This window comes from Mirounga leonina, unplaced genomic scaffold, assembly GCF_011800145.1.
Source record: "Mirounga leonina isolate KUSES-001 unplaced genomic scaffold, KU_Mleo_1.0 Mir_151, whole genome shotgun sequence".
Lineage (NCBI taxonomy): Eukaryota > Metazoa > Chordata > Mammalia > Carnivora > Phocidae > Mirounga > Mirounga leonina.
The window spans coordinates 27,117,247-27,144,081 of record NW_023270377.1 but is presented as its reverse complement, the minus strand read 5'-3'; the positions used below and the strand labels follow the sequence as shown (position 1 = coordinate 27,144,081).

The 26,835-nt window shown below is 37.5% G+C and overlaps 1 protein-coding gene across 3 annotated transcripts in view; it reads left to right on the top strand.

Moving 5' to 3' along the window:
• Positions 1–26,492, top strand: part of PIKFYVE (phosphoinositide kinase, FYVE-type zinc finger containing) — a 75,806-nt gene extending 49,314 nt beyond the window's left edge. For all 3 annotated transcript variants that reach the window (XM_035007258.1, XM_035007259.1, XM_035007260.1), the window contains 19 exons: positions 905–1,083; positions 2,688–2,801; positions 3,180–3,288; positions 3,392–3,546; positions 4,444–4,534; positions 7,178–7,238; positions 8,098–8,235; positions 9,283–9,403; positions 11,382–11,477; positions 12,957–13,040; positions 13,914–14,011; positions 16,046–16,210; positions 17,597–17,656; positions 18,303–18,479; positions 19,265–19,368; positions 20,105–20,233; positions 21,559–21,820; positions 22,223–22,297; positions 23,269–26,492. In XM_035007258.1, coding sequence (XP_034863149.1) covers positions 905–1,083; positions 2,688–2,801; positions 3,180–3,288; positions 3,392–3,546; positions 4,444–4,534; positions 7,178–7,238; positions 8,098–8,235; positions 9,283–9,403; positions 11,382–11,477; positions 12,957–13,040; positions 13,914–14,011; positions 16,046–16,210; positions 17,597–17,656; positions 18,303–18,479; positions 19,265–19,368; positions 20,105–20,233; positions 21,559–21,820; positions 22,223–22,297; positions 23,269–23,384 — 2,334 coding nt within the window. In that variant the 3' untranslated portion in view covers positions 23,385–26,492. The remainder of the gene's footprint in view (positions 1–904; positions 1,084–2,687; positions 2,802–3,179; positions 3,289–3,391; positions 3,547–4,443; positions 4,535–7,177; positions 7,239–8,097; positions 8,236–9,282; positions 9,404–11,381; positions 11,478–12,956; positions 13,041–13,913; positions 14,012–16,045; positions 16,211–17,596; positions 17,657–18,302; positions 18,480–19,264; positions 19,369–20,104; positions 20,234–21,558; positions 21,821–22,222; positions 22,298–23,268) is intronic.
• Positions 26,493–26,835: the final 343 nt, after the last annotated feature.

The following is a 26,835-nucleotide window of genomic DNA, read 5'->3' as shown; positions in this document are numbered from 1 at the left end:
AGGGAAATTGGTATTCTCAGTTATTGTTGGAGATTGTGTAAACCAATACACCAGTTTTTTTGTTTTTTAGAGATTTTATTTATTTACTTGAGAGAGAGAATGCAAGCGGCGGGGTGGGGGGGTTGGGACAGAGGAAAAGGGAGAAGCACACTCCCTGCTGAGCAGGGAGCCTGATGTGGGGGGCTTGATCAGCTGAACCTAAGGCAGACACTGCAGACACTGAACCGAGCGACCCAGGCACTTCCCAGTACCCCAGTTTTGGAAGACAATGTGGCAAAAAGTATCAAAGACTGCATAAATGTTCATGCCGTTTGGCCTACTAATTCCTACTTTCCTTAATTTATTCCAAGGAAATAATTATGGATATTTGTGTGTGTGTGTGTGTGTACACAAGAAAGTTCATCAGAGTATCATCAGAATAGAGAATAAAGAAAAACTTGTCATATCTTAAATGCACATCAGTAGGAACTGGCTAGATATGTCCATATAATGGGATACTCTATGGCTATTAAAAATCAAGTTGTAGAAGAGTATTTTATGTGGGAAAATACTTATGATACATTGCTAAGTAAAAATAACACAAGACTATGAAACTAATTATAGGAAAGACTTTTTATGTACAAATATGCTGACTGGATACCTTCTGTGTGTTCATTTACATGTATATGTACATATATAACCATGCATACACATACATAGAAAGAAAGAAAATACACTAATACATACTGATAAAAAGATACTGCTCCCCCAGCCATCCCTAACCCTACCCACTTTTAAACACTTCTTTCTTTTTCCACTTTGCTTCATTCAGAATATATTAGGTTTGTACTAGAAAATAAATTATTTTTTAAAAAAGAGACTCGCAGGATGTGATTACGTAACAAAAGGTTTATCTGATTTTCAGGTAACACCAGTTGTTGCTCTTTCCAACGAGTCCTGGTCCATGTCCTTTGCAAAGTACCTCGAACTCAGGTTTTACGGGCAGCAGTATACTCGCAGAGCCAATGCGGAGCCGTGCGGTCACTCCATCCACCATGATTATCACCAGTATTTCTCCTATAATCAGATGGTGGCCTCTTTCAGGTAAGAGGGCAGAGTGGTCTTACACACAGTCACATACTCCCTGGAAGGCTCTGAGACATTTCTTCCGTAACTAGATGGAATTAATTTGTGGTGTGTTGTTCCCCATGCCTCCCACTGCAGGTGCAGAGGGTCATGCTCTGTGCTAAGAGCTTTCAGTGTTGTCATTTTATTTAATCCTTAATTTAGGAAGTGGGTATTATTATTACGCTCACTTTCGAGCTTATAGGTCGCTGAGAGCTAGCAAGTGATAAAGTCATGATATGAACTAGTAGATCTGCTGCTCCAGGTGTTAATCTTAACCACTGTTTTCTGCATGTAAGCATTTATTAGGATTTTTGTTAAGACATCCACTAGCATAAGGTTAATTGGATATTCCAGGTAGAGCTAAAATCACGAGTTCACAGAGTGGGTACACCGTGGTATTACATGATTTGAGAAAGCCTTCAGGCTCTGCCCTCAAAATAGACCCAGAATCTGAGCACCTCTGACCGTCTCCGCCACTCCCGCTCTGGACTGAGCCTCTGTTGCCTTTCCCTAGAGGATCGCAGTGGCCTTAACCAGTCACCCTTGGGCTTGCCTCCTCAGTCTGAGCTCAGCACAGCGGTCACAGTGGTTCCATTAAACGAAAATCAGCTCAGGCCACGCCTCGGTTGCAGACTCTTCCATGGGTGTCTGTTTCCGTGAGCCGTTTATGGGCCTGTGAGCTCCTGCATGCTCTGGCTGCTCAGTACCTCTCTGTTCTCACCTCCTGCTCCTGTCCCCTCACTGCAGCCTCGGTTATATCAGGCAGGGTCCTGCCTGGGAGCCTTGTACTTGCTCTTCTCTCCCTGAACTGCCCGTCCCTCCCCAGCCCTCTGCTTGCTTTTCCTGACTCAGCACAGGTCTTTGTTTACATTTCCCGGCCCTGACACCTCACCCCTAGCACTCCCTACTGCCCTTGCTTTCTTTAGTTTTCTCTGGAGCACTTACCATCCGATACAATGTATATTTTAGCTATTTGTTTTGTTTATTGCCTGAGTCTCATTTCTGAATCACCAGGGCAGTAATTTTAGCCTTGTTTAGTGCTGTTTCCTCAGCACCTAAAACAACATCTGACACAACATAGGCCCTCAGGAAATATTGATAATTAGAGCTTATTTCCTTTTGGAAGCAAGAGCTTTAAACACGAATCTGCCGCCCACATGGGTGATTAGCATTTATTAGACAACATAAACTCGTGGGTACAAAGGCTCATAAGGGACTCACGAGGAGTAAAGATTCGTGAGGAATCCTCAGGAGCTGGGAAGGTACTTCTAAGTGAACTGTAGGAAGGGGTTCCTCGCCTTCATAAAGGTTTATATCCTAGTCGTTGTGCTTTATATGCAGCCTTAGGGGATACATGATGATGTCACAGTACAGTGAAGAAACATACAGGACAAAACCCTTTCAGAATTGGGGAAGATACTTATAATGGTTGAAAGTCGTCTTCAATATTTTTATAATTGTTTTAAAATGCTGTTTTGTAGAAACTTTGTCTTGTACCTCATAGGATTTATGTTTACCGCTACTCAAGATATTAAAATATTTTTTACTTTTCTACTATTACTTGTATTTTTTTCTCTCAGTTATTCTCCCATTCGGCTTCTTGAAGTATGTGTTCCATTCCCCAAAATATTCATTAAACGTCAGGCCCCGTTAAAAGTGTCCCTTCTTCAGGATCTAAAGGACTTCTTTCAAAAGTAAGTTTTAGTTTCTTTGATCATCTGTTTTTGTGTACATAGACATGTGTCTATAATGTACACATATTTTAAAATATGAGGTTTGTTCATTTAGCTTTCTTTGAAAACATAACTATTTTTCTAAATATATGTTACATATGCCTGATGTAAAAAAAAATGTAGACTGTATAAAAGTTTAAAAAAGAAATCAAACCCTCTTAGACATAACAGCTGTTAAAATTTTGATGTACATCCTTTTAGGTCTTTTTTATGTTGCAAACTTGTGTATGATTCTTAATTCAATAAAATAGAGTTTTGTATGTGTCATTTTTCTATTTATGTGAGATTAGAAAATTTAATTCCAACTTTTTTAAGGTGTTTAATGTTTGTTTTTATTAGAGTTTCACAGGTATATCTTGCTGTTGATGAAAGACTTGCGTCTTTGAAAACGGATACATTTAGCAAAACAAGAGAGGAAAAAATGGAAGATATCTTTGCACAAAAAGAGGTCATTCATTTCTTTGACAGAAGCTCAGAAGTTAACTGTTAACTTATCAGAAGTTTCTTTTGGTGTGTGTCTCAGACGGCTGGAATTGTTTTTTTCCCTGTAGATGGAAGAAGGCGAGTTCAAGAACTGGATCGAGAAGATGCAAGCAAGGCTCATGTCTTCCTCAGTAGACACCCCTCAGCAACTGCAGTCCATCTTCGAGTCCCTCATTGCCAAGAAGCAAAGTCTGTGCGAAGTGCTACAAGCTTGGAATAACAGGTGTGCTTTGCAGCCTGGTGTTTCTTGAATGTTTTTGCAAAATTTGCTCTGCCATGATGTTTTTAATTTAAAGGACTTTATTAATTATGTTATTACATTTAGTTCTCAAATTGTAGAAGTTTTTATTTTCCTGCTGCCAGGAAATGATCCTTTCCTGGATCATTTAAAACATATATGCTCATCTTCAGGTAGTTTGTAAAGAAAAAAACCAGATGAGGGCAGCTCTCAATGCTGTGTGTGTGCTTATCGAATATAATACACCTGAATTAGTATTCCATGGAGTGATTATTGGTTTTTAGGTCAGGACTTTCAAATATATTACTATGTGTGTCTTAGACCTTTATGTAAATTTTTATTGGGGGAAATACTTCCCTTTGATGCTTATTTAAAAGTTCAGTTATATTATTATAGCATTATTTGTGGAGCATCAGCATTATGCTAGGCAGTGAGTAAGGCACCAGATGGACATTCAGGCTTTTATTTGGTCTTATGAATCCTACAGTGTATATACTCTTTCCATTTCACAGAAGCTCTAAGAGTAAGGCATTTCCCCAAGCTGTATAGTTATTAATTGTCAGAGCCGGGTTTTGAGCTCAGGTCTGTTGGTCTCTAAAGCTCCTATTTTTTTTTGTTGTTGTTGTTTGTTTGTTTTTGTTACATTATGCTGTCTCTTACAGTAACTTACTATTTTATAACTACAGTCATATCACACACAGCTCTTGATTAGTTGGTTAGAAATAAGACAGAAACTTATGTATAATTTTAATATCTATTGCAATCGGAATAGGAAAATCTAATTATTGTGGCTTCACAATTGTAAAGAGAAAATTTGTAAGTGTTATTCAGGATATTAGAAACAAACTATATTCTCTCCCCTCCCCAACCCTTTTATTATAGATTGCAGGACCTTTTCCAACAGGAAAAGGGTAGAAAGCGACCTTCAGTTCCTCCAAGTCCTGGAAGACTGAGACAGGGAGAAGAAAGCAAGGTAAAGAAATGTGATCTCATCTTTGGTCTTTCACTGATATAAGTATTACAGTTAATTTCATTTAAGACACTTAAAAATAGTAACTTAATACGTGGATTTAATAATATTAGAGTCTTTCATTTTGCAGTTGTGAGGTTTCAAAGAGACATCGCCTGGGTTAATTTTTTATCTTGCTTGAAATAAAATTGTTCGTTCATTTCAAACATTTATCAAAAGCCACCGTCTGTAGGCATCACTGGAGATAGCATCATGGAAAGGAGAAGTTGGGGATGCTCTGAGTATATAATAGAGTCCTAATTTATTTTACTATGTAGTTTTGTGTGTTCTTTATTTCTGTGCTTAAGTGAGAAGTTTTTCTTAAGGGACCTATCTATACTGGGTTAGTTCTGCACATTGATTTAATTGACTTTTCCTAACTGTATTTGTTTTTGTCTTATCGCATAACAAATTACCACCAACTTTGTGACCTAACACACATGTTTATCCTTTTACATGGTCCAGGAGTCTGACACAGTATGGCTGGAATCTCTGCTCAGTCTCACATAGCTTAAGTCAAGATTTCGGCCAGGGCCGTTATCTTACTGCGGCTCAGGGTCATTTTCTAAGCTCATCCAGGTTGTTGGCAGAACTTAATTCCTACTGGTTATAGGACTGAGGTCCCATTTTTGTTGCCGACAGTTGACCAGAGCTCATTCTCAACTCCTAGAGGCTGCCTGCATTTCTTGTCATGAGCTCCCTTTCATCTTCAAAGCTTACAACAATGCATACTTCAGATTTCCTAATTCCTCCCCTCTGACCTCTAGACACAGGTTTGAAGGACTTGTGTGATTAGGTCACTACCTGGATAATCTCTCCCCATCTTAAAGTTAACCAATTTGGGACCTTAAATACATCTGCAGAATCCCTTCACAGCAGTATTTAGATTAGTGTTTAATTGAATAACTGGGGAAGGGGTGTGTGTATACCAGGGGGCAGGATCCTTGGGGGCCATCTTAGAAATCTTCCTGTTATATGAACCATATTTTCAGGTAATTATTAATGCCTGTATAAGGGCCTAATTTTTTTTTTTAAGATTGATTGATTTATTTTAGGGAGAGAGAGTGAGAGAGGGTGTGCAGGGGGCAGAGGGAGAGGGAGAGACAGTCCCAAGCAGACTCCTCACTGAGCGCGGACCCCGTTGCAGGGCTCGATCTCATGACCCTGAGATCACAACCTGAGCCGAAACCAAGAGTTGGACACTAAACCAACTGTGCAACCCAGGCACCCCATAAAGGCTTTTAATATACTGATATGATGGGGGACTTTGAAAGAATATTTTTTTTTGTACAAGTGTATAGTATCTGTAAAGAAGTGTTTTCATAGAATGATAAATTCAAGTGCCTTAGATCTTGATGCTTCTTTTTTTTCCCTCAGAAACAACTGTGTAGGAATCACTTTTCCTTAAAGTTTAGGTGAAAGTAAGAGTAAGGGTTACCGAAGATGATTTGTACATTAGTATTTGCCACGTAATCTAGGTCCATTAATGGCTAACACAGACTGTTAGTGGCTTTTCCGTTTGCCCACTAAGAAACTGCAGAGCTAGTGGTGTAAGACCTTTAATTGTAATATGTAGACACAGAATTAAAAATACAGAATCATTCAGTAGAAGATCATCTTTTTGAAGGTTTGAAAGTTGATTTGAAAATCTGTAGCACTGCCTGTCTTTTCATTCGGTAACTAGTTTTTGAGTACTTTTAGGTGCTATTCTAGGTTCAGGGCATATAGTTCTGAACAAAGGCCCTAGTGGAACATTTGTCTAATGCGGTAGAGACTGACAATAAACCAGTGAGCAATAAACTTTTAAAAAACAAATGGGAAAAAGACTGTGAAGAAAAAAGTAAGGGAAATGGAGAGTATTGCCAAGGGAGTGGATGGTGGTGGGTTATTTTATATAGGGTGGCCAGGGAGGTCTCTCTGCTATGGTGAGCAAATCTAAGAATGTTCTAAGTAGCCATCTAGAAATGACTTTGTAATCAAATTGTATACAGGGTTTATAGTGATTCTAAATATATCTTAACCTATGGATAATGGGACTTGAATAAGTCCAGTGGATAATAAGAGATTAATGGGTAATCATAAGTAGTTTTTAGATTCTTTAATGCTAGGGAGTGAGCTACTGTTTGGAGCACGATTCTCCAAGTGTAGTTCAAGGACCCCTGGGCGTTTAAGTCCCTTTCAACGGCTCTGCATGATTTCCCTTTTTCAGTTACATATTTATGTGAGGCTAGATTTTCTTTATACTTTTCAGTCATAATACTATAGCTCAACAGATTAAATGCAGAAGCCAGAGATGAACCTAGCTGTCTGCTAGACATGAAACTATTTGCAAAAATGTAAAACAAGGCCACTTGTACCATTTTTTTTTTTTTTGTAAATTGGTGTTTTTTAATTTGAACATGTTACTTATGTTAACGTATAAGGGTTTATTATTTTTAAAATGAATTAATAAATGCATATTCTAAAACTTTCTCAGTTTTAATTTCTAATAAAGTAAAAATCAAGTTATAACCCACATAAAGGCTGAGTGTCTTAATAATTCTTAAGACAATTTTAAAAGTGTGATTTTAATGTTTCCTTGAGAATAAAGCATTTACTTCTCTGCAGATAAGTACAATGGATGCAGCTCCAAGAAATATTTCGCCAGGGCTCCAAAATGGAGAAAAAGGTTGGTCCTTGAGTCTGGTGATCACTTGCTATTGGATTTAAAGAAATTTCTTTGTCTGTAAGTTATGTCAGCGGCTAATTTTGAGAATTTTTTCTGATACAGTTCTAGACTTTTTTTCCCTTCTTGTAGAGTGTTGTAGCACTGTCAGTTTAAGATTTCATAAAGTGTATTGCAAGAAAATAAATCAGGATATAGAAATACATGATATATAGAGATGGTTGCTGTTAGGGGAAGAGAGAAAAAAAGGAAATTGAATGTTTGTTTTGCCTGTTCCCAAGTCAGCAGGTTTGACTGCAAAAACATTAGAAAGTTTAATTTACGTTTTTATGTTACTGACGTCTTTCCTAGACCTAAGCTGTCTTTCACAGTATTTCATTGAATGACTTGGTGCCACCCTGGAAAATCTGTAGGGAAATTTCCTTCGACTGTCTTTGTGGAATACGAGCTCAGCTCATAATTCTTGGCATTTTCTGTTGTAATTAAGTGAACTTTCCCCCTGGGGATGAGCATGTGATTTTTTCCCCAGTAGTGTCCTGATTTTATTCCCTATTAAACTGAATGGACTAGTGTTGAGGTAGCTCTTATGGCCTAAGGTAAAAGGATATTAGATAGGAATCAGACTTGGGTTACCGGTCCCAGTGCTGTCGCTAGGACCTGACTGTGGCTAAGTCATATAACCTGTTTGGATATTTTTATCTTTTTCTAAAGTATGTGCTAACATGGCCTAACTAACTTTTAGGAAGCTAAAATTCTTTGGTTTAGGAAGTAGGAATATGAGTTGGCATCTTAAAAACATTCCTGTTAGGTAGACATGGGCTCAGCGTTTTTAAATGATTCACTCAAGTTTGTTTTTCTTTAGAGGATCGCTTCCTAACAACCCTGTCCAGTCAGAGCTCCACCAGTTCTACCCATCTCCAGTTGCCTACTCCACCAGAGGTCATGCCTGAACAGCTGGGGGGAGGGCCCCCTGAACTCGACACAACCAGCAGCTCTGAAGGTGCACTTGAAGTCACTTTTACTGTGCTTGATCCAGAAAAGGAGAGCACTGCAAATGCTCTGATACAATGCTTTCTTAAATCTCAGAATTTGTAAATTTTATACTTGCTAGAAGTGCTATCGGGGCGTGTGGGTGGCTCAGTCCCTTAAGTGGCCGACTCTTGGTTTTGGCTCAGGTCATGAGGATCTCAGGGTCCTGGGATTGAGCCCCGAGTCGGGCTCTACGCTCAGCCGGGAAGTCTGCTTGTGGATTCTCTCTCTCCTCTCCCTCTGCTGCTCCTTCCTCTCGGGCTCATGCGCTCTCTCTTTTTCTCTATCTCTAAAATTAAAAAAAAGAAAAACAAAGTGCTATTTTAGATAGAGCTTTTTACCATATCACTTCTTCAGTTGCACTGCTTGACATATAAATATCTCAGTAACAGAATGTTAGTCTGCTTCATCTGTTTTCTGGGGATATTGCTTTCTTGAGTCCTATAAAGTACATGGTTGTTGCCTTGTCAGAAAATAAGAGAAATTGCAGCCATTTCTCCAACAACAACTATTTATTTCATTAATAGCAAATTTATGCCTTGCTTCTCTCTTCCCTTGCTTTCTGTTTAAGCAGTAACTAGTTAAGTAGTGTAAACTTTAAAAATAACTTTTAAATTGCAATTAAACTCTGATGTAACAACCACAGCGCACATAACTGAGTTGAAGTGTTGACAGGAAGAGCAGTGGCTAAGTTTGTGCATGCTCAGGCAGTAATTACATCATGGCTGCTGCCCGGCCCCTGCAATGGGAAGCTGTCGATTATAGCATGATCCCAATTTCAGAGAGAACAAACAGTGTGCTCCTTGGAGTCAGTGCTGTGTATGCTTCACTATTGCCTCTTCTTTCATCCCCAAAGAGTCCTTATTCCTAGATCAGAAATTTTGTACCATAATTGGTAATTATGGTGTGCATATGTCTGTATTCCATAAATGACAAGAAATAATGTTGATACTTTCTACTTTTTTTTTTTTTACTCTTCCTGAATATTAACATATAAGTAGCATATTTTTAATCCTAGATGTGTTTGATGGGCATTTGCTGGGATCCACAGACAGCCAAGTGAAGGAAAAATCAACCATGAAAGCCATCTTTGCAAATTTGCTTCCAGGAAATAGCTATAATCCTATTCCATTTCCTTTGTAAGTATTATAAAAGTCAGCGGCTGTTGTTTGGTGGTTTTATTTTCATTTAATTAAAAAAAAAATTTTTATTCTCTACGTATTTAAATATATTTATTTAACTATATGTGTACTTCTCAATCCTAAATTATACTTCATCATAGTAAAAGTGTCTTTTGGTATAATGTAATTTGTAGAATTATTATGTAGTAATCATCATCACATAGTAGATGAGTGGATGAAAAAAGCATTAACTAATATTGCTTAATGCTTAAGATTAATGGTTCTGAAAATAATTTTTTATATATATATTTTTTAAAGATACACTGCTACATCTGTTGATCCCATAATCATAGAAACATACTACTGGTTGTATATGAAGATGACATTACTGAGCTAATAACTTACTGGGACGTGGTACTTTTCTCTCAGTGGTGATGTATTACAGTGACCCATACAAGTTTTCATGTGATCCTGTACGGGGCTCTCTTGAGTAGGAAAGAAAACAGGCTGCCCGTGAGAGTATGTTTTTTCCCCATTGGTTGATCTGTGTAGCCATCAAATGCTGCTCTTGTATGGTGGTACAAGTGTATCCAAAGGTAGACATTTGGGGGCGCCTGGGCCGCTCAGTCGTTAGGTGTCTGCCTTCAGCTCAGGTCATGATCCCAGGGTCCTGGGATTGAGCCCCGCATCGGGCTCCCTGCTCAGCGGGAAGCCTGCTTCTCCCTCTCCCACTCCCCCTGCTTGTGTTCCCTCTCTCTCTGTGTCTCTCTTTGTCAAATAAATAAATAAAATCTTAAAAAAAAAAAATAAGAGAAACGTCCTCTTTAAAAAAAAACAAAACAAAAGGTAGACATTTGTTAATAAGGACCTTCGTTCTTAACTGACTTTTGTATTTATTTATTCAGTCAATATTTAAATTTATTGAGTGCCCGCTCTAATGCCCGAGGATGTGGAACAAGATTAATAAGGAAAATCACTGCTCTTGGAGCTGTCTCAGGGAGGAAACGAGTAGAGAGTCACAGATTGATACTGCTGTCTGTGAGGGTCCCTGTTTCCTCTACTTCAGACTCCAATATCACAGTATCTTGAGTGGGTTATTGTCCCTCCTGGTGTATGGCCTTTGCCCACGCCCTCACCTTCTTCTTTAGTCATTAACTCCTGTGAATTCTTTCTCCGATAAACTTCAGACCCTCCCGCTAGCTCCCTGCCCTAGCCAGATTAGGTCTCTTTGTTACAGGCTGTCATGTTTCCCTCCTGGTACTTATCACAGAAGGTGATTATATTTATTTGTAGCATTATGGGTTTCTTTATCCCACTGTACTATAAACTCTACCATGCCTATTTTTTCCCACCTCTGTATTGTTAGCCTCTTGTGCAAGTTGTTAGGTGCTTAGTATTAGTTTTTCTTAATATTGTGTCTCTGGCATGGTGGGCGCTCAGTGCATAGCTGTTACACAGATGAATGAATGCTTCTCCAGGGCCCTGAGGGTAGAAGTCGGGATCAAGATTGGGGTTAAAATGGTCACACCATTGAGTTTCCATATGATAATAGGAGAGCAGCTGTGTTATATTATTTCTTGTTGGACTAATGGTATGTTTTTCACAATTTCTAGAAGACACATCTTTCAGGCTTATAGTAGAACAAAATCTTTCATACTTCTGCTGTTAATTGTAAATACTTTTTGAGATGAACATGGCTCACAGTTGGCAGCATGGAAAGCATTGTTTGGAATAACTATTTCAGAACCCTCTGATTTGAAAACTACTTCTGACGATTTTCGATTGCCTTTAAAAACTTTCTGTCAATACATCTTCCTTGGCTGTTTGGTTCAAGTTCTGCATGCATTTTGGTTTACCTAGTATTATCTCCTTATGATTGCGCCATATTTAGTTAACTTAAAATTGTCTTGAAATTTACTTATAATGTGTTAGTGGTTTGTATATATCGTTTTCTGCTAATTTTGTTCTTACTGATTTATTTAAAAATTTTGAACAGTGATCCAGATAAACACTACTTAATGTATGAACATGAACGGGTGCCCATTGCGGTTTGTGAGAAGGAACCCAGCTCTATCATTGCTTTTGCTCTCAGGTATTACTCGTGGGACTTTTTCACCTATGATTAGATCTTTATATTTTATGTATATTTATTAATCACCTTATTGTTTAGATCTTTTATAGAGAGTAGGGCAGAATGATTAAATACAAGCAAAAATATATATTCTTTGGGCATGGTAGCTTGTTCTCTTTGTGTCTGGAAGTGTATTCTTTGCCCAAATAATAACAGGATGATTCTTAAGCAAGCTTCTACTAACTAAATTGACTAGGCAAGTTATTTACTTATCTTTATATCCTCTAAACATTCTATTATACTGTGTATCCATTGTATCCCTTCCTTATTACCTTTACTTGTTGATATAATAAAGCATCTTATACCATCTGAGTATCTTTTTATACTCTTTCTTTCCTTCCTGCTTCTCACACATAGCAGGTAAGGTTTTCTTACTAGAGTAATGCTGTTCCTATGCCTTAACCCACTTACATGCCCACAGTTACCATGGGTCTTAAAAAAGCATCCTTCTTTAAAAATATTTATATCTTATATCTAAAAAGACAGTGCTTTTTAATCACAACAGTATCTTCGTAGTGGTAGAACTTAGTTTGAGTATAATCTAAGTTGTTTAAAAAAATTTTTTTCTGTTGGAAGGCATTGAAATGTAAATTTTTCTTTTTATATATTGGTTGCAAGGAGCCTGCTTATTCAACAAATATTTGAATATCTACAATATGTGGTATAGTAGGTATTGGATTTATAGGAATAAACAAGATAGATTTATATGCCTTAGCATTTATGAAGTCTAGAGTTTACTCTTTGGATTATGAGGAATTTCTTTCCTTTAGGAGATTCCATGTGATTTATTTTTTTTTGTTTTTGCCTTTTGGCCTTTAGGAAGTTAATATTTGTGTTTTTTATTGCTTAGTCATACTACATTAATGGATAAGAAAGGTAGGAAAGTCAACCAAATAAAAAATTTCTTATGTACTGTTAGGAATTGAGCATTCCAGTAGAAATCACTTTCTTCTAATGTCTTGGGAAAATAATACATGCTTCTCTTGTTCCCTGACACCTGATTTATCTAAATCAGGGCTCTCGGACTGCTAGTCCAAGAGTTGGATTTTTTTCTTAAAGTTCAGTACCTTTAAATAGAAAAGCATTCTCAAGTTCCTTTTCTCGCTGTTACATTATACTAAAGTCTGAAGTTTTATACTTTAAATTACCTGTTCTATCCCTGAAGATATTTGGTCTAAATGTTAATACCTAGACTTTCACAGTCATTGTTTAGGATATTGATACTGGTTGGTGTGTTGGGTTGTATTTTGCATCATTATCTGTGAAGATGACCTTCATGAAGCTTCTACTTGATAACTTTTGTTAGTTGACTCCAATATGTTTAATTATGGACACATAAAATGATTGTCTTTCTGTAATGCAGAGCTTATTCTAAAGTATATGATTTATTTTGAAGAGAAGCTTAATGTTTAACATTTTTCAACCTATTTCTACCCTAAGTTGTAAAGAATACCGAAATGCCTTAGAGGAATTGTCCAAAGTGACTCAGCGGAGCAGTGCCGAAGAAGGGCTTCCGACAAACAGGTGATCCGTGATTGAGTAGAATTTACTTCATTTGGCTATGTCATCATTTTTTAAAGGCTCATTCTTCAATTTTATTATTGCCGATTATCAGTGTGACAGTTGCTAGGACACTGACAGTGGCACTCGAACTTCAGCCAACAGTTGACAGAACAAAGCTCAAGTATAGCAGGAGGCCTTAAACAGGGCCTTTGGATGTAGTTTTCTGATAATTGCCATAGAAGTTCAGTGTATATTGCGGACTTAAACTTTCAACGTTTTAAATGGTCCTCGTTTCAATTAAAAAATAGTAACTTTTGAAATTAGTAACCCACTGCTTTACTTTGTAATTTAAAGTATTTGTGAATTTTTCAGAATAATTAAAGATCCCAAATAGTTTAAAAACAAAACAAAACCCCCAACCAGTTAGTTCTTTTAGTATGTTCAGTATTTTAGACATTTATACAGAAATTGTCATAGGCTCATTATTTTGATTCTTATTGAAGTAGGTTTTCCAGCTTCACTAATGTGACAGCATTCGATCTGGATTTATTTATTATCATGGTAACTAGCCTGGGAAATATGAAATTGGTATTTTCTGTAATCGTTTGAATTACAGGTACTAAGATAGTTCTAATGAATTTGGGGAAATACTACAAAAGCCTCTGCTTTCACATATTTTCCAGACACTTTTATATTTACAGCGTTTCGCTTTCTTTTTCTTAAGTCCAGTAGGCATTTCAAGACTTTTTCTTCTGTGTTATAACCTGTGTTTACATAAATTATGAATCAGATTTCAGATATGGTGGGTGGGATTAGGTGGGGAGTAGATTAATGCAGGAATCATTTTCTGTCCGAATTGTATGAAATTAACTTTTCCTTTTGTTTTTTGTTTAGTACTTTAGACAGCAGACCAAAGAGTAGCAGCCCTATTAGATTACCTGAGGTCAGTGGAGGACAGACAAACCGTACAGCAGAAGCAGACCTGCCGCCAAGTAAGATTATACATGGAGGAGTACTTATTAGCTTTATTTGTAATTATGGTTTGAAGAAGAAAACATCAAATAAGAAATGCCAGCTGGCAAGAATTTATTGCTTCTGGTCTTTACAAAAAAATTTTTGTATGTCCCCTTTTAAAATATTTTGCTTTTCCTTGATCTTTACCTTATTACTGGATTTGAAAACTTCTCGAAACTCCTAGGTCTATGCAAAAAGAAGCGGATCCTTCCTTTTTAGAGTTTTCAGTTTAAAGTATACAAGCTAAGGAGACTTTTTTTTTAAAAGATTTTATTTATTAGAGAGAGCATGAGCAGAGGGAGGGGGAGAGGGAGAGGGAGAAGCAGGCTTCCCGCTGAGCAGGGAGCCCACCCAGGACCCTACGATCATGACCTGAGCTGAAGGCAGATGCTTAATTGACTGAGCCACCCAGACGCCCTAAGAGAGACTTCTTAAAAAAGTTTTTACAGTATTTTTGGCATTGTGAAAAGAATTTTTCATGTGTCATGTCCTTTAATCCCCACAATAACCACATAAGAGTTATTTGACATATCCCCATTTTTTAAAAAGAAAGTTAAGACGTAAGTAGCTTGCTCAAGATTACAGAGGTAGCGGAAGCTGGGATTTGAACATAGGTCTCTTTGACTTTGCCAGGAATGTATTCACTACAAATAACAGAAAACTCAAGTGACTATTGGGGCTTAAACAAATGACAGTGTATTTTTCTAAAATAGCAATGTCCAGAGGCAGGCGGTTGTTGGCATTGGTCCAGCTAGTCAGCATTGTCATGACAAGAGAGGGGTAGTTTCTCATGATTCTCTTAAGTTTTCCTCATGATCAAAATGTTCCATTTCAGGTCTCCATTTGAAGCAGAAAGAAGGGAGGTAGCTACAAGCTGCAGCTATTTCCTTTAATTAGGCATGCAGAGGCTTCTCCTTTAGTCTCCTTGGCTGGAACTGAGTCTCAGGGTCACCCCTCCCTGCAAGGGAGACTGAGATTGTAGTGACCAGCTCTGCTCTAGTTGCTTATACAAGTCGTGATTTATTTTTTAAGGCTCTCCACATTGCTGCCCCAAACAAAACTGCAGTTCTTTCAGCAAGGAACAAGGTGGTCTTGGGTATTAAGGACGTCATAATGGTGTCTGCCAACCTAACTAAGCACTTCATGCGTGACATTTTATGTGGATTTTGTAGATGGTAAATGTATGAAATTAGAATCATGTATGCTAATGAGTTCATAGATCACGCATAGATGATATATATATATACTAATCTCAAAACTAAGAATGAAAGTATAGAGTAAGCTTTAGTAATATTTTTGGCCATCTTATACAAATTTCTGAAAAATGCTGAAAACATCTTAGATTTTGCTGTGTTAAAATGTAGGAACATAAATGATATAGAGATGTTACTTTTAACTCTGAATTCTTGTAGATTGTAGTATTGCTTTGTATTAGTTTAATTAACTATTGTAATAATATAAGAAGTTAGCCCTAAATTTAGTTGCTTAAGATATCATGACTGCCGGGATGCCTGGGTGGCTCCGTTGGTTAAACGTCTCTTGGTTTCAGCTCAGGTCATGATCTCATAGGTTGTGGGATCGAGCCCCGCTTTGGGCTCCGTGCTCAGTGGGGAGTCTGCTTGAGATTCTCTCCCTCTGTCTCTCTCCGCTTTGGCACATGCATGCGCTTTCTCTCTCTGTCAAATAAATAAATAAATCTTATTTAAAAAAGATTATGACTGCCACGTAAAGATATTTTTGAAAGATTTTCTGTAGAATTTCTCACATTTTGATATACAGCTACCTGAACATTGCTTTTCTTTTATATTTCTGATAATAAAAGTGCTAGACTCATAACCCCTCCCCAGGCCCCACAAAACATGTGGAATGATAGTCTGTGCAAATGAAAGTATCAGTGTGACTCATATTTATTACCCTCATATAATGGTTACTGCTAACAAAAGAATGAGTTGAAAATCTTCATTTTTTCACCTGCAGTGACCTGTACTTAATATGTTACCTTTTATTTTTAGCCAAAAAGGCTTCTGGAATGCTGTCCTTCTTCCGAGGGACAGCAGGGAAAAGCCCTGATCTCTCTTCCCAGAAGAGAGAGACCTTACGTGGAGCAGATAGTGCTTACTACCAGGTTGGGCAGACGGGCAAGGAGGGAACGGAGAGTCAAGGCACTGAGGCTCAAGGTGTGTTAAAGGAGACCAAATGTGCTTATTTCACTTGCTTGTGTCCTTTATAGCCTTGAGTAGATAATTCTTACTGCCCAAACCAGGGCGTTCACTCTCTTCTCATGCCTCAGTATGGCAGAGTGGAAAAAGCATGGTGGTTGTAGAGTCCGACTGGCTTTAGCTGTCATTGCTATCACTTACTGTGTGGTAGAACCAGAAATCCTTAGTTTCCATATCTGTGAAGTGGCAAAAGCAATGTCTTCCATGGTTTACTGAAGACCAAGTGACATTAAACATGTAAAACATCAGTCTCACCTTGTAACTCACAGTTACATACTCAAATGTTTTCATTCCACTAACCCCTCAGACATTTCCTTTCTTTCCCAGTCTCTGTAGGGTTGAGGGCATTGATGTCTACCTTCATTTTGATATTTAAAAATATGTCTACCTGATTGTGTTTGAATATGGGGTTAGACCAGGCATCAGCAAACTGTGCTGACCTGTTTTTGTAAATAAAGTTATATTGGAACATAAGCATGCCCATTCATTTACTGACTGGCTGCTTTCATGTCATATTGATAAGTTGAATAGTTGTGACTGAATAAAATACTTACCATCTGGCCCTTTATAGAAGTAGTTTGGCAACCCCCGGGTTAGATCATGAATTAGTAGTCTAAAAGAAAGCATAATATATTTTCATTAGTAATTAAGATATCCTCTTAGGTATTCTATAGACTTCCATTGGGCTGTAATCCTTGGAAGACATTGGTGCTTTGAAAAAAATAATTTAGAAATGTGAAACATGGAAGATCACTTCTTCTAGCTATTGAAATATATTCCAAATTTGTAATAATTAGAGTGCATCTAGCCGTAGGTTTGCCACACAAATCACATATAAAAAATAGCTCTGAAGTAGATACTAATATATTTTATGTATTTTATAAGACAAAGAAAGCATCTCAAACTGTTGGAGAACCATTATTCCACACACAGGGAAAACGATCATAAACTGATAAAGAAGTAATGGAAACTTGATGTAAGGGCTGAGTTAGCATATTGTTTTGTTTTTTCATCTGTATTCTTTTTATTTAAAATCAATTAACATATAGCATACTTAATGAGAGTTAGTATATTGTTATCAGAGGAGTCAAATATAAGAAAAGTTATTCTTCAACCTGAATTCTGTTTTTCATCTGAAAATTGCTCTTTCAAAAGGTACTTATATTTTTGTAATAGTTTATAAAGTTTAATTATGCACATAATGCTTCTCGAGAGTGACTTGACCAGGATAACAAGAATTGACTTGTTAGTTTTTATTGTTATGTCAGGGGAGGAAAGAACAGACAAAATGAACTGATAACCCATTGAAAACTTTGAATTTATTAATGATGTTAAACTTTTTAGATGAGGTGGATGGAGGAGATACACAAAAGAAACAACTCATAAATCCGCATGTGGAGCTTCGTAAGTATGCGATAAAATAACGTTGGTTCGGGGATACTGACTGTAATTGAGAAAACTGTTAATTAAGGCTTCTAGCTTATTCTAGATAAATATCCTGTTTCTTGGAATGAATATTAAGTCTGTGTGCTGACATAAGCTTTATTTAATCTAGATTTAGCTTATAAAATAAACATTTAATGTATAAAGAAATTTAATTTAAATTATATTTTAATTTATAAGGTATAATTTGATTTAATATCTAACGTTTAAATAATTATTGTGTAATCTAGAGCCACAGAGCCTTGACCAGATGTCTAGAATTGTGTGTGTGTGGGGGGGGGGGTGCTAAAAATTTATCATCCAGAATAAGTACAGTAAAATTTAAGATGTAAAATTATAATGATGAAAGTACAGTAACCAGTATAAAATTAGAAATGGGTCTTATTTTATGTTTGATTTTTCTGTAAGGTTATAAGATGCTTTTCGGTCTTCCCTGAGAATCATTTTAGCAGAACTGTGACAAACAAGGGTGTAAACTTAACCTGAGAAATGCTATCCTGGAGAAAATGAAATGGTCAAAGTTGTCGGGCATGGGAAGTGGGCAGGAAGGAAGAGAGATTTCTGATTCATAAAAGCCCCCCCCCCCCCCAAACACTTCTGTTTATAGAATTTTCTGACGCAAATGCCAAGTTTTACTGTCGCCTGTACTATGCGGGAGAGTTTCATAAGATGCGCGAAGTGATTCTGGGCAGCAGTGAAGAAGATTTCATTCGCTCTCTTTCCCACTCCTCGCCCTGGCAGGCCCGTGGGGGCAAATCAGGAGCTGCCTTCTATGCAACTGAGGGTAGGTCTTTTTAGTCACTCACTCACTGAGTAGTAGCCATCTTTTCCCCTCAGGTAATCTGTGAATCCTTTGAACTGAGGTGGCATGATATGGTCAGTTGGCAAACGAAGTTTTCTGTTTTTCTGTTTTTCTGTTTGAGAGTATGTAATAACAATATTTAAAAGAATATACATGTATATGGTGTGCAGTTAGAGACAGACATTGATCTAATCCTTACTAAACTCTCTCTGGTCCTGACTTCTACAAATGTAAATAGTAACGGAGAACTTCTGGAAGACTCACAAGGGTTCCTCAGAGCTGATGAGACAAAGATAAAAATATAAATACTTAAACTGAAAATAAGAAGGCCGGGTTCTTCACCTACAAAGGTTTACAGAAGATGATGACCATTTGTATGTCATATTCTGTTCTCCATTCCCTGGAAACAAAATTATCTGAGAAAATGCAGCAGGAAGGATGTTGCTTGATAAGAGCTTCATAACTGTGACTTACTGCATTGTTAACAAAGGAGTCTATAAAATTTTACTTAGTAGTTATCTAGCTATGAATTTCGGTCTGGTACTGTCAAAGGTAGAGGCTTCTTGACTATATAATCCTCAGGAACCCTTTGAGCCCTCAATTACTTGAGAACTATGTTCTGATGAAAATTTTCTCTGTGACATCAGAAAATCTCCCTTAAAGCCATGAAGCAAACACATCACTTGGGATCTTTGGAATGATGTATTATAGATTACCTCAGGAAATCCTGTGACTGAATAAACACATACGACACTTCTGCCTTTTAGATGATAGATTCATTTTGAAGCAGATGCCTCGTCTGGAAGTCCAGTCTTTCCTCGACTTTGCACCACACTACTTCAATTATATTACAAATGCTGTTCAACAAAAGGTAGAAATCCCAAACCTTGGTTCGTAATTAGAATTTTCTGGGCTTTTTCACCTCCTCCGAGTCCCAGTGGCAGTTTTTTCCATGCTAAGATAGGAACGGGACGTGACTGGGTCTCTGTTACGTTGCTGAGATGTGATAGAATGCACTCATTTCATGCTCTTTCCTGCCTTTGCCAGTGAGGAGCCAAGAGATCTCCAGCAGATTACATTTAATGTGTGTGTGTGTGTGTGTGTGTGTGTGTGTGTAGAAACATTAAGATTGGATGAAAATAGCTGCATGTTATAATTTGTAAGTTTGTTGAGACAAAACTGGGAAATATTTGTTGATACCTGAGTGTCTGGGTCCTTAAGTAGAAAAGAAGCCAGTGGCTCAGTCAGGTTTGCCCACTTGACATTTAGTAGTGCTCCTCGCAGTAAGTGTATAAAGGAGTCATGTAGATTTTTTTTTTTTTCCCCATTTAAGGTTTATTGCATATTTGGGGGGAAATTATATGTCATAATAAAATTTGTGATTTTGAGAAATTATAAAGCCTTATCCTTTGGGAGAATATGAAGGATCTAAGATTTTTATTAGCATTGCTGTTTTGCTTTCTACTTACTCCTGAGATTCAAGGGTTTAAGTTTCTTTCAAAGTTCTTTGGTCATATTAATAGAAAATTGTGTTTGGATAGTACATGGATAATCCAGATATGGCTATTAAATTACAAATGAATTTACTTTCATCTTTTCTTGATTAGAGGCCCACTGCATTGGCCAAAATTCTTGGAGTTTATAGAATTGGTTATAAGAATTCTCAGAACAACACTGAGAAGAAGTTAGATCTCCTTGTCATGGAAAATCTTTTCTATGGGAGAAAGATGGCACAGGTAAGGATATTGAACCATTTAGCTACTGGAACCTTTTGCACTTCTGGTTCCCGAATATAATGAATCAGAGAATAACATCCTATTTGACAGTATTAAACTTCAGTTGCTAGGCCAAAGTTGACTTTGGAATTGTTGAACCCTATAGGAAAGACTAAAGAAGAATATTGTAGACTGGTATTAAAATTTAACCTGTCCTGGGTGCCTGGGTGGCTCAGTTGGTTAAGCGACTGCCTTCGGCTCAGGTCGTGATCCTGGAGTCCCAGGATCGAGTCCCGCATAGGGCTCCCTGCTCGGCAGGGAGTCTGCTTCTCCCTCTGACCCTCCTCCCTCTCATGCTCTCTGTCTCTCATTCTCTCTCTCAAATAAATAAATAAAATCTTTAAAAAAAAAAAAATTTAACCTGTCCAATATCCTAGAAACACAGAATTCTAGGATTAGAAGACAGATCTGTTCCCACCATCTCAGTTTTAAAGGTGAAGAAACTAAGAAACTAAGACCTAGAAAAATTAAGTTCATGACAGTCACACAGATACTCCAAGAGCTCAGGTTGTTTTAGACTCTAGAACAGTACCTTTCAGAGTGTTGGTCCTTGAACTGTTTTCAGTCTATGGGGAGATAAAGAGCTTACACTAGAATGTATTTCTTCATTGAGAGTGTCTTGCTATGCTGAATGAAAGAGCGTGCTTAGTGATGTGGTTGTTTTACGTTCTGGCACGAGCTCCTTATGTCATCGTGAGCCGGGGACAGTTGCCTAGCATTCATCTGTAGAATACAGTTCCTATTGCACTGGTCGAGGACCTAAGTCCCCTGACCTTTGAGTGTGTGGCTTTTACCACCCCCAACATTTCTAGAGAGATGCAGTTGCTTCTACATTGCCATAGTATTGAAAGGAGTTTTGGTACCCAAACTAAGTTTCCTAAGACTGTTTGTATCTGGTTTTTAAACTGCTTTATGATCCAATGATATATTTTTGGAGTTATTTGTTAATGTTTCTTAAAGTTGATTAAGTGGGTTAATGTATTCCTGAAGTGTTTGAGTAACTGGGTACCTAGGTGTTAATTTTCAATGATGAATCCTATCACCATCTACTTTATGTATTGCACAATTATAATGCATGCATTATATATAATTTTATATATAGTATATAATATATATAAATGATATGTTTAATATATTTATGTAAGTTATGATTAAGTTTTAAAATTAAATTTAAAAGTATATGTAATGATATGGGCTACAAGGAATTGTTTTGCATTTCCAATTTGATTACATTAATTAATTATGCAACTCAATGCATAAATGACAGAAACTTTTCTTTCTGCTAGGTTTTTGATTTGAAGGGTTCACTTAGGAATAGAAATGTAAAAACCGATACCGGGAAAGAGAGTTGTGATGTGGTCCTGCTGGATGAAAATCTCTTAAAGATGGTTCGAGACAACCCTCTGTATATCCGTTCTCATTCCAAAGCCGTGCTGAGAGCCTCGATCCGTAGTGACTCCCACTTTCTTTCCAGCCACCTCATTATAGATTATTCTTTGCTGGTTGGACGAGATGATACTAGCAATGAGCTGGTAGTCGGAATTATAGGTAAGTCAGTAAGCATAGGCTACTTATAGTTCATGATTGAAGCCAGAGTAAATTTGAAGATTATACTGAACCTGGTTTGGTCATAGCTTATTAAATATTCTCACCAACTTTGATTTGAAAATTCAACAATAGCTTTTAAATGCTAGTTACCTTCTATTTCAGTGTCCTCATTTCATTTCATTGTCTTTACCAAAAATACCTGTATTCAAAAAGTTACTCGTAAAGGAAGCCCTGTGAAGTTGTTAGGAGGATTAAAAGAATTAATATGGAAAAAACCCTTGGGACAGTGTCTGGCAATATTGTTAACATTCAGCAAACATTGTAGAAGTAATAGTAATTACTGTTGTTATCTTCTTACATTTACTAACATGGCTGTACTGCTCGTCTTCCCTCCTGTAACAGATTATATTCGAACATTTACATGGGACAAAAAGCTTGAGATGGTTGTGAAATCAACAGGAATTTTAGGAGGACAAGGTGAGCAGAATTTTTGTTTATTCTTTAAACTGTTCTCATGTCTTCCTTATCAGTAAACATTTAAAAAATGGGTATTTTATTTATTTATTTATTTATTTATTTATTTATTTATTTTTTTAAAGACTTTATTTATTTATTTGAGAGAGAGACTGAGAGAGAGAGAGCATGAGAGGGGGGAGGGTTGGGAGGGTCAGAGGGAGAAGCAGACTCCCCGCCGAGCAGGGAGCCCGATGTGGGACTCGATCCAGGGACTCCAGGATCATGACCTGAGCCGAAGGCAGTCGCGTAACCAACTGAGCCACCCAGGCGCCCAAAAATGGGTACTTTTTTAAATTCTAAAAAAACAAGTGGTCATCTCTGATTTTATCATTTCCAAAATGATCAGATAATAAAGGAAATTGCAGAGGTGGGGAAATAATTGGCTTTAAAGTTGTGTTAAAATGCCAGAATGAAAAGTTACCCCAAAAAGGCCAGATATTCTGAACAAGAGGTTGTTTTTAACCCTTGAAATCTTCTAAATTCTCTGAGCACTTCTAGCTCCATTTGTGCTTTCATACCTCTCTCATCTCTAGGCAAGAGCTAGGCTCGTATTTTTAGAGTAGGGGCTGGGGAAGGGGATGGGGCAGAGGGAAATGGGGAGATAATCTTCAGCAGGCTCCATACTCAGTGCAGAACCTGACTCGGGGCTTGATGTCAGGACCCTAATAACGTGACCTGAGCCAAAATCAAGAGCCGGACACTTCACTGATTGCGCCACCCAGGTGACCCAAGAGCTAGTCTTTTAAAACGGAAGCCCCTCTCAGGAAGGCCCTGTCCCATGTCATGTGGCACAGTGGACACCTCTCCCTCCTTTCTGAGACTGGTGTGTGTGTGTGTCTTTATGGCAGTTGTCATGAAAGAACATAGCTGTTCAAGTCAGCTGCTGATCAACTCTGTAACAGTCTTTTCCCTTTGCTCTTTCATGATCTTAGGTAAAATGCCAACTGTGGTCTCTCCAGAGCTGTACAGGACTAGATTTTGTGAAGCAATGGACAAGTATTTCCTGATGGTACCAGACCACTGGACAGGTTTAGGTCTGAACTGCTGAAAGGGAGCACATGATTTTGAAATGGACCATGAATGAAAGGGGCCTGGACCAAAGGACCAGAAATAAGCTACATGTTTTATTTCTTCATCATGTTCACCACTGTATGCCAAGGCCTTCCCATCCTGCAGTTGTGTGGGCTGTCTGTAATTGAAGGGTTAAAATGCCCTTGGATTTGCACTTTGGTTTTTGATACCTGCAAGTTAGCTGTCTTATGCTGGGAAGTTGCATGAACGTTCTTCCACTTAAGCTAAACTATAGACACATTTCAAAGGGCTAAAGATGAATGTACGGTCAGAGATAAGGAGATAGGGTGAAGAAATGGGGTGTCAGATTTGTTAACAGTCCTGTTAAGAAAATAATGCTTCCGAGATTGTGGCTTTCCCAGCATCCCATTTGACACATTCTTTACTTAGCATTTGTAGAGCTGGTGAATTTGTGTTTCTTATGTAACAATGTAATGTTGCCTATTATCAGAATTTCTGAAACCTTTAAAAATTCTGACTTACTCTCTTAATGGCCAGTGAAACAGATGGACCCAGTCTGTTCTTGTTTTATTGAGGTATTTGACTGAAATTGGGAATCCTGTCGTGTTCTTACCTTGCCTTGTTTTTGAGGGTGCTTGATGTTTTTTAAGTTCTGTCTTCTCTGTGGGTGACAGGAGACTCTAGCCATTGATAAGCCTTTTGGAGCTGTTTTTTAAGCTTATTTATAACTTTTGTGCAATTAATAGGTTAAACTGCACTTATCCACACATGCTCATACTCTAGGTTTTCCTCCGCTTGCAGGGAAACAGTAAATGAGTCTATCATGACTGACTTCCCAAAGGGAGAATTACTAAGGATTTTTTTTTTTAATGGAAAAAATAAATTAGACCTTATCCAAGAAATTGGGTGAGAGGCGAATACTTGCTTGTTTTCTGTAAAGTGTCTTTTTCAATATATATAGCAATTTAAGTGACATCTGTAAAACTAAGAGGTTTCTAGTGTGGACATCCATTTCTTAACTTTCTGCACCAGTTTCTAAGCCAGTTCTGATTATTGAGAAATGTTAAGGGATAAAATATTTGTAGGAAGGAACTTCTTGTTTAATAGAGTTTTTGTTTAAAAGTGATCAGATACAGTACATAACAGAACACCAAATATTTCCTTGTGGCTGCTTTCGCCAACAAGGGTAATTGGGGGATTTGTAAAGTTTTATAAAGTTCTCCTCTTTTCAGGCTTCCTATCATAGCACATTTCTATTGTAACTTTCACAAAATAAGAAAAGGAAATCTGGTTACATTCCAGTTACAAAGACTGTAAGTATGTGAAATAGGAACATTTCGGAAAGTTTGCTTTAGAGAACGAAAACATTAGTTTGGTGTTTGGTGCTTATTGGATACGTGGTTTGTTTTGAACTAGAAACAAGTTGGCCAAGGACTTAGGACTGATGATAAGCACTTTTTAAAAAAACATGTGGTGTGCCTTTAGAAAACGCACAGAACACTAGTGGTTTTAATTTTGATATTACAGACTGGAAAAGGACAGACTCCTGCAGGAATGAAACGTGGGTGGTAACCTCAGTGGATTTTGCATCTCCTTTTGAATGCAAACACTGTTTTGTCTCTGTTCTTTCTTTGGGGCAGGAAACTTAGGGTTATTTATCTGTCCATTTCCTGCACCCTCAGTCATGCATACCCCAGGAGAATAGGTAAGCTTTCCTTGCTGTGATCAGGTTGTTTCTTTGTTTCGTCTCAACACCCTGCTATGTATAGCTTGGATCCTCCACTGGAATAACTCCTGACAGTAGTATGTGTCGTGTTGATTTTGTTTTCCTTGTGTTGATTTTGTTTTCCTTGCCCGTGACTTGAAGAACTAGTTTTTAAAGCACTGCTGCCTCTTAGGTGATTTTATGGCTAAAAAAATTCCAGTTTAATATCATCTGAAGCAATACTTGCTGCCTTGCAAGGGTGATCTGTCCTTTTAAAACTGTCTTAATGAAAGGGAAATGAACTTCTTGTGAGTGGTAGAACTATATCCTCAGCCCCGGCTGCTTTTGTTGAGGTCACTACTATATGTATATATAAGGCGTTTCCAATATTGTGCTCCTTGGTGTTAAGCATTGAATGACCACTCACCTCTCTTGAATTCCCTTCCTTGGCTTGGAGAATATTGATGTTGAAAAGTTAAGACTGAGGAAGAAATCTTAATACTTTCTTCCTTAGAATAAAATATGAACCCTGAGAATAATTGATAGTAGCACAAGAAAACTCTGTAAATGTGTTGCATTGTATAAAATTCTTATTTACAAATGTGAAGGTTTTTGATGCCATCAAAACTTTATGGAAAAATAAAAAAGATTTACTTTTTTCTTATCCAAGTCTGAGGAAAATAAGGGGAATTGGCTATTGCAGGCCCTTTTGTAGTCTGTTGAATAAATTTATAGACATTGAAAATTTCCTACAAAAAGTGCTGCTTATAATTTTTTCCTCGATCCAGCAGTGAGTGGTTTTCTAGCTTTGGCTTTTATTGGGTATTGTAAATAGGTTTGTGTTGGTTTTGGTGGCGTTAAGTGTCTCGTTGGCATTGTAACCATTAGCAGTGGGCTTGTATAAAACCGCCAAGGAAAAGTCATCTACCTGTAGAAAGTTTGCTGAGCTAGCAGAATGAAAACTCTTGTGAATGAGCCTCGTGGTGAAACAGGTCAGGCCATTCATTATTCCTCAAGTATTAACATACTGACTTACGCAGTATTCAAACCATCTAGTGCAATGCCTTTTTGTTTGTTTTTGTAACACGGGTGCAGTGTATTATAGAAAAACAAAAGTTACAATCATGAGCAGTTTTATTAATGCTGCTGTGCTGGTTTTGTAAAAAATGTACATTATGTCTTTTGACAGGTTTAATTTTAACTAGAGAAATGACATTGTAAATCAAAATATCCTCTTTTAATTTAATATGAAGAATTCAATTAACAATATTGAAAATACTTAATGTATTATATTGTATATATTTCTCTACTTTGGTTCTAGCTGTTTTATATGATTGACATGTTATTTAAGAGATAAAACTGCCTTGACCTTTTGAAGTCTTATACTGTAAATAAAGAAGACTTACAATAAACTGAGAATCAGCTTCACTTCGTTTTGAATCAGCTTGAGGAAATTAACAAGGGGAGATGGAGTTTGGTGCCCAAGCCTCGCCCCTCACCCCCGAAGCATTGCCTTCTGTTCGTTCTCTTGCCCTTCGTTTCCCCACCGGAGAATTTAAGTCTTGCACTAGTAAATGGCCTTCTTAAGTCCCAGAAAAGGAGGTCTTAAATCTGTGTGTTCGATTCTGCCAGTAATGGGTTCACCTTTTCTGCCATCCTTTTCTCCATGTGTTTCTGCTTTCCTGATGGGACACTCAAGAAGGTACTGCCCTTTCTCAGCGGGAATGGCTGATTCGCCTCGTTGGCAGGCTCTCCAAGCTGT